The 7,263-nt window shown below is 60.3% G+C and overlaps 1 protein-coding gene across 3 annotated transcripts; it reads left to right on the plus strand.

Annotated features, from left to right (window-relative positions):
* The first annotated feature begins 704 nt into the window (after positions 1-704).
* Positions 705-5,965, plus strand: PCGF1 (polycomb group ring finger 1). 3 transcript variants are annotated; one of them, XR_004255941.1, is made up of 9 exons: positions 705-1,836; positions 2,075-2,180; positions 3,325-3,477; positions 4,170-4,241; positions 4,333-4,438; positions 4,769-4,845; positions 5,434-5,520; positions 5,638-5,718; positions 5,797-5,965. XR_004255941.1 is itself a non-coding variant. In XM_032223528.1 (9 exons), the coding sequence occupies exons 1-9, from the start codon at positions 1,741-1,743 to the stop codon at positions 5,842-5,844; spliced, it is 783 nt and encodes a 260-aa protein (XP_032079419.1). In that variant the 5' UTR covers positions 706-1,740; the 3' UTR covers positions 5,845-5,965. The 3 variants fall into 3 exon arrangements, 2 of the variants coding, with proteins under 2 accessions (XP_032079419.1, XP_032079418.1); XM_032223528.1 differs by having other exon boundaries at positions 706-1,836; positions 4,812-4,845; XM_032223527.1 differs by having other exon boundaries at positions 707-1,836; positions 4,809-4,845.
* The last annotated feature ends 1,298 nt before the right edge of the window (positions 5,966-7,263 follow it).

Consider the following 7,263-nt stretch of genomic DNA (forward strand, 5'->3'; position numbering starts at 1 on the left):
GTCTCTAGATCATTTAACAGAACAACAGAACTGAAAGGGACCTTGGAGGTCTTCTAGTCCAACCCCTCGTTCAAGCAGGAGACCCTCCACCCTTCCAGACAAGTGGCTGCCCAGCCTCATCTTAATACGAGGTCTAAGGCAGGATGCTTCTAGGCGACAGAGGCCCCGAGGCAGCCCCCAAGGCAGGAGATTGTCCCCGAATGAGAGGTGACTCAATCAGCAGCTCAGTTCCTCTGCCTCCTTCTCAGCCAGACTCAGGACTCCAAAGGAATTCTTGGTGTTCTTGAAAATTGTGGGCAAATGTTGAGCTCGTGTCACAGACAGACACTGGGTGCCTTTCTTCTTCTTTAGCTTCACTCAGCCTCATTTTAGTTGTTTGAAAACTGTTAACAATGAAGGACTAATTGGCAGAAGCTAATAAATCTTCCCCCTGCTTCATTCCTGTTTCCTAGTCCACAGAGTCCGGTTGTTTCCATTTGGCTGGGCACCAGCGCGAGGCGTTTCCTCCGGCAAGGCGGGTTCTGTGGATGGCAGACGCCCCCTCCCCCCCCCTCCCTCCCTCCCTCCCGCCAGGAGAGTTCTAAGCGACGAGCCCTTGCAGTGGCTCTCCTCGGCCACCTGGTGGTGCCACATCCACGCATTCAGGCAATGAGCGGTTTTGCCTGCCTCCTCAGCGGAGGCGATCGCCCTCTGGCAGAATGGGGGCAGTCATCGCCTGGCCCGCCCGGTTTCTCTCGCAGCCCTCTTGCTTGGAGCACTTGCGGGCTCAGGCTGAGGGGCCCGCGGGGACCCTTGCCTCTTTTCGGGTTGGCAGAATTGCTGGGCAAGCACGGTCGGGAGACCCAATTCGTAATTTAATAAACTTATATTAGACCTCGCTTCTAAATGGCACTGAGCTTGAGAGCAACTCCCAGCAGACCCGTTTAGATGCCCCTGACTGGGGAAGGGCGCCGAGGAAGAGGGAGGTCTAACGTAAGTCCCACTTCAGCTGCTGGCAGCCACGGAACCCAGCCAGGCCGGGGAGGGGGCTGGGGGGGCGGTGCCGGGCCGCATCCAGCTTTGCCTCCTGCCCACTCGGGTGACATGAAGCTGCGAGAAGTTGGAGCATGGTCTCTGCGGCCAAGGCTGGCTGGAGCTGCCCGGGGCCTGGAAGGAGCGCCCCACCGCTTGAGTCTTCTCCCCCTGCCGGTCCTGCAGCTCTACGAAGGGTCCCTTTCCTCGAGAGGCGCTCTCGGCCCACCGAAACTGGGGAGTGGTCGGCAGCGTTGGGCTGCCTTCTCCGGATGCCAGCCGTGTGGTCATCCAGCGGTTCCCTTATTGGCGGGGATCCCGACGTCCCCTCTGCCCCCGAGATCCCTCCTCCTCCTCCTGACCCACAGAAGGAGCCCAAGCAAAACGCCGCCCCTCCCTCTGATCGCCCAGAACGAGTCCCAGCAAAGGGCGGCCGAAGAACCGACGGGGCCCAATCGCCTCCGGGGAGATCCTGGCACAGGTGGGGGCGGCTAATAGCTCACCCTCGTCTCCCCCAACGCCCCCAGAAGCTCCTTTCACGGGGAAGCCGCCGAAGCCCCCCAGGGACCCCCCCACCACCACCACCGCGATCCTCTCCTCCCCCGCAGCCTCCCGGGCGGCGCACGTGGTCCGGGCTGGGCCGCGCGGCAGGGCGGGAAGTGTAGTTCCTCTCTCGGGCGCCCACAGGCCCCGCCCTCCCCCACCCGGAAGTGGGCTGGCCACTCCAAGATGGCGTCTCCTCCCGCGGGGGGCCCGATGGCGATCGCGATGCGGCTCCGGAACCAGCTGCAGGCCGTCTACAAGATGGACCCGCTGCGGAACGAGGTGAGGCGGGAGGCCGGCGGGGGCTCCGCTCGCTCGGGGGCCCCGCGGGGGGCGGCGGCGGCGGCGGCGGCGGCAGCAGCATCTTCCGCGCCGGCGGCGGTCCTGCGCGCGTGGGGAGGGCGGGCGGGCGAGCCCGGGGCCGCCAGTGGGGAGGTCGGGGAGAGGGGAGGGGAGGGGAGGGGGGGGCTCTGTCCGCCCGTCCTTCGGGCAGCGACTCTGACCGTCCCTCCGCCCGCAGGAGGAGGTGAAGGTGAAGATGAAGGAGCTGAACGAGCACATCGTCTGCTTCCTCTGCGCCGGCTACTTCATCGACGCCACCACCATCACCGAGTGCCTGCACACCTGTGAGTGGGGGCGGGAGGGGGGAAAGCGGCGCTGCTCCCCCCGGGGCTTCCAGGAGCCTCCACTCCCGCCCTTTGGGGCAGCAGCAACCGCGACCGGCCCCTGCCAGGCGGCCCTTTTGCCCCCCCCAGGGAAGCTCAGGAGGTTCATCTGCCAGAGGCTGCCCGCAACTCCTCCCTCCTAGAGTCTTCTTATCCACCGGCTTATTCAGGGCTTGTCCGATACTTTCGACTGCTCTCCTGACGCCTCCCCCCCCCACTCCCGCCCCCCCGTCCGCTGAAGGTGCGCAGAGGAAAGAGAGTGGAGCCCCCCTGTGCCACCATGGTCGCCCTCCCGCAGGTTGCTGCTGCTGGAGTTCGGCTGCTCTGCGCTGCCCACGGGATTCTGCCCTGGGCCCGACGAGAAAGTTGGGGGGGGGGAGCAGCAGCCGTTTCTTGCCCTGGAATCTGTTCCACTCTGCCACTGCGGCTATTGCTGGACGGGGCCACCCAGATTCCTGTATTGTGTGTTATGATGAGCCGGTTCCTATCGCCACTTCATCACCCTGAAATGGTCCGTTTCTGCTTCATTTCAACCCAGCTCTGCCTTGCGGAGGTCCCCTGCTTTCTCCCCTCCATTCGTGGATTGAGATTTAGAATAGCACAAGAGTCCCCTCCCTGCTGATCCTATTAGAGGTGAAGCAGAACTGCTGCTCCTGGGGGTGGCCAGCTGGGTGTCCCTGGAACATGCCCTCATGTGGTCCGTATTTGGCTATTTCCTGAAGGAGAGGGTCTCATGACCTCCAGATGCTCCCGGCCTCTGGCATTCCCCTCCTCTGCTAAGCCAGAGACTCTGTCAACGAGGAGGGTGAGGCCAGGCAGCCATCCAAATGCTATGGGGATTATTCGCTCAAACTATTCACCTGTTCAGGAGCACAAAGGCAGCCTTTGAAGGGGGGGGGGAACAGCATGGTTCTCTCTGCTTTCTAGAGGCAGAATGCAGCGCTTGGATCCTGTCCCTGCGCCCCCTCCCCCCCCCCCCCGTCCTCATAATGCCGGCTGTATGAGCCATATTAGTCAGTGGGGGCAGAGGCACGGTGGGGCCAACCTCGCCCCGTCCCCCAGGGCCTTGGTAGTGGCCGTTCATGGCAGTGCTTCCCTCCTGCAGTTTGCAAGAGCTGCATCGTGAAGTTCCTGCAGACCAGCAAGTATTGCCCGCTCTGCAGCACCAAGATCCACGAGACTCAGCCGCTGCTCAACCTCAAGCTGGACCGCGTCATGCAGGACATTGTCTACAAGCTGGTGCCTGGCCTGCAGGAGAGTAAGTGTGTGTGTGGGGGGGGGACTCTCGGCCCTTCCGCTCTCAGGTGCCTCTTGGGCACTTGGTGATGGCCAGTGGCGGGAGAGCCCTGGAAGGACCTTGCTGGCCAATGGGAAGCCCCTCGTAACGGGCTCTTCCCAGTCGCATGCAAGCAGTAGCAGGGGCTTCCGACCTCTGCCTGCGTTCATCTGGCCAGGGGGTGCTTGCCTTGCCCTCCCCACCCCTCATCCCCAAGGAACGTGGCGGCTCCTGAGACAGAGCCACCTGCGGTTCTTCCTGTAAAGGTCACTCTGGGGGGGTGGGGGTGGCCTGAGTCTTTGTTGGACGTCACAGACAGAGAAGTTCCCCAGCAACCTGTTTCTGCTACTATGTTGTAATATTAGACATTTTTAGATTTAGATCCAAATGTTATTAAAGGTTTAACATCTTAGAATAGTCCTGTGCTTTTTTCCTGAATAGAATCTTATTTAACAACATTTATTGTTTACTTAAGTCATTCAGGAAACTTTTGTGAAAGGGTGATTTAAATAGCCAATTGATTAAAACGGTTCAGCTGCCTGTGTTGAGGACACACACACGGACGGACACACACACACACACACACACACACACAGAGTGTTCCCTGCTGTGCCAGCAAGTTGCCCCTCATCCCTTGCCTCTCTTCTTTCTCCCCCCCCCCCCAAATGCCACAGGTGAGGAGAGGAGGATCCGGGAATTCTACCAGTCCCGAGGGCTGGAGCGGGGCAGCCAGGCCAGCCACGAAGGTAAGGCTTTCCCTCCTCCTGCACGCAGCCTGCTTTAGAGGGGACTTTGGTGGGCCAGACCCCGTGCCTGACAGCCTGCCTTCCATCCCAGACCCTGCCTCGGACCGCGTGGGCCTGCCCTACACCACCTTCGACCACTCACGGGCTCATTATTACCGCTTTGACGAGCACGTCACGCTGTGCCTGGAGAAGCAGAGGTGAGGCAGGAAAGGGAAAATCGGGACTCGTCCCCCTGGGCTGCCCCCAGGGCCTTTGCAGGGAAAGAGCAATGGACAGGGAATCTCCCCCCCACACTTTGCTGCCCAGTTGCCTCAATGGTGGGGAGGGGGGCTGGCTGGTTTGGAGGCAGTGGGAGGGGGCGGGCCTCCTAGGCGATGAGTCCTCTGGGTTTTCCATCACTGCTTCCTTGCCAATGCAGGGTGAGCCTCTTGGGGAAGCCCCGGGGGTTCGCGGGCTCCCTGGGGGCTGGCAGGGGGCTTCCTTTCTCTGGGTGCCTGAGCTGCTTCCTGACTTCCCTCCCTTTTGAGGTGGGCCGGATTCAGCCTCTCCTGTCTTCTCCTCTTGCAGCAGCTCTGGGAAAGAGAAGAGCAAACACGTCCTGCAGGTGAGGAGACCCTGGAGCCCCCTCCCCATGTGGGTGCATCCCTCTGTGGGGAAGGGCGAGGTGGATTGAAACCGTGACCCGTCAAAAGCGTGTTCCACAAAAGCGCGGTCGACGAAATCGCGTATGTGACGTCATCACAACGCGACGAAAAAGATCGAAAAATTGAAATAAAAATTAAATTACAGCAAGCCGATTCACATAAAGGTAAGGGTTAGGTTAAGGGTTAGGGTTAGGGTTAGAGCGTTAGCGTTACGTTTAGCGTTAGGTTAAGGGTTAGGTTTAGGGTTAGGTTTAGGGTTAGGTTTAGGGTTAGGGTTAGGGTTAGGGTTAGGTTTAGGGTTAGGTTTGGGGGGGTTAGGGGAAGGTTTTAGCTTTATTTTTACATTTTTCGATCTTTTTCAATCTTTTTCGTCGCGCTGTGATGACGTCACATACGCGCTTTCGTCGACCGCGATTTTGTCGTCCGCGGTTTTGTGGTAGAACCGATTGAAACTACTACGGGACGCCCTGCAGGGCTGGGCGTCTCCTCGTCCTGCTGGCTTCATTGTTGCCTTCTTCACCACCACCCCCGCCCCCCTCCCCCCACAGCAAAAGTACGTCCGCTGCTCCGTGCGGGCCCAGATCCGCCACCTCCGCCGGGTTTTGTGTTGTCGACTGGAACTGGCCTTGCAATATGTGAGTGAGGGTCCCACCCGGTCCAGGAGGGCCTGCAGGCCATGTGCCAAGGTCCGGGAATGAGGGCGGGGGTCTGGCTTCTGCTAATGGGTATGCTGGGCAACTCTCCCCCCCCAGGTACAGATCCTGTTTGACAACGAGGTGCTTCCGGATCACCTGACTTTGAAGCAACTTTGGCTCACCCGTTGGTTTGGCAAGGTGGGGGCACATTCTGGGGTGGGCTGCCCTCCCCCCCACCCTCAGGCGGAGCACTCACTCGACTCCCTTGTCTTCCAGCCGGCCCCGCTGCACCTGAACTACAGTGTGAAGGAGAAGAGGAGGTAGGGGGCGATGGACCGTGATGTACCCTTTCCCCCCCCCTTTTAATTTAAGGATTCGGCCCTTCCGTGGGCGTTTATTTTTGTAATAAAAAGGCTGATGGAGGCCTTCTGGCTCCTTCAATGAACAGGAGTCTCTTTTGGGGGCGTGGGGTGTGTGTGACTGCTGAAGCTAAGGCTGCGATTCTCCAGACTGGCCAGCTGGGGGCAGGGCCGCTCCTGCCCATTCTGGCATGGAGGATGGATTTCCCCCTCTCCCCAGTCCCTGGGGGGTGGTTTAATGTGCCTCGGCTAAGGCCTCTTTACCAAGCCGCAGTTGCTGTGGGTCAGGCTGGGGAAATTAATCCCCACCAAGCCTCCCCCCCCCCCCAGGAGTGAGGAGGAAGGACCTCCCCCCCCCTGCAGTTTGTCCACCTCCCTCCCAGAGAAGGCTTGAGGCTGGAAAGCCTTCCCCCAGGCAGCCAGTCAGGACCCATCCGGGACCCCCAACACTTTCCTATTCCCCAAGCTGGGCTGCTATCAGACTGGAGTTTGGCCTTGTGGTGATAGGCTGCCTGGTTGTGCTGCAGCCCTGCTGTGGTCCTGGGGGCTGCCCCTGGGGGCCGTGAGCTTTGTGGAGCCCTGCGTTGGAAGAGGGGAAAACGACAGTGCGGTCCCTGCGCCGATGATGCCCACCTCTCTTCTCTGGGGCCTCTTCCCAGCGTTTGGGGAGGGGGCTCACTCTTTAGAAGTCTTCCCTGCATTGATAACCAGAACCAGTTGAGGGTCCCTACGCCACCCCCACCCTCCTGGTGCTCATCTGCTGCCAGGGGCTTCTCCCATAGGCAGAGGAAAGGGCTGCTTCCTCCCCCTGGAGGGCATCTCCGCTTTGCATCCACCCCCTCCTCCTCCTTTAGGGGTGCCAAGAGGTGAACCCAGCGCCTCTTCCCACAGCCACCTGCTTGGCCAGTCAGGTTGCTGGCTTACAATTGCCAGCAATTGCCTCTTGTTTTACACCTGCTGAGTGTATCAATCAAGCAGCTCTGAACAGCCCCCACCGTGTCCCTGGGTGGGCCCAGCCCTGCAGCTGGACAGAAGCTGCTGCTGTGTTTGGCCAGAGGTTGCAATCGTCCCATGCTCCCCACCCCCATTTTCCTAACCGTGCAGCCCTTTTCCTGGGAGAAACTCTCTCCTTGCTGGAATCCTTGCCCTCCTCCGCCAGAGAGCTCTTCCGCTTCCTCTCCCTAGTTAAAGGGCAGCTGGTTGCATGTCTGCTCAAGCTGCCCCACCTGTGCCGCCAATGGGTGAGACATGGAGGACTTTGGGCAGGAGATCTTCCTTTCACACAGAGGTGGCTGGCCTGGGTGGGAACTCTGCTGGCTCCCTCCCAGCCGCCTGGGTCTTGCTCCCCAGAGCACCGCCAGCTGGCTGACCAGCCACTCCCTTC

Source organism: Thamnophis elegans, chromosome 9 (assembly GCF_009769535.1).
Source record: "Thamnophis elegans isolate rThaEle1 chromosome 9, rThaEle1.pri, whole genome shotgun sequence".
Lineage (NCBI taxonomy): Eukaryota > Metazoa > Chordata > Lepidosauria > Squamata > Colubridae > Thamnophis > Thamnophis elegans.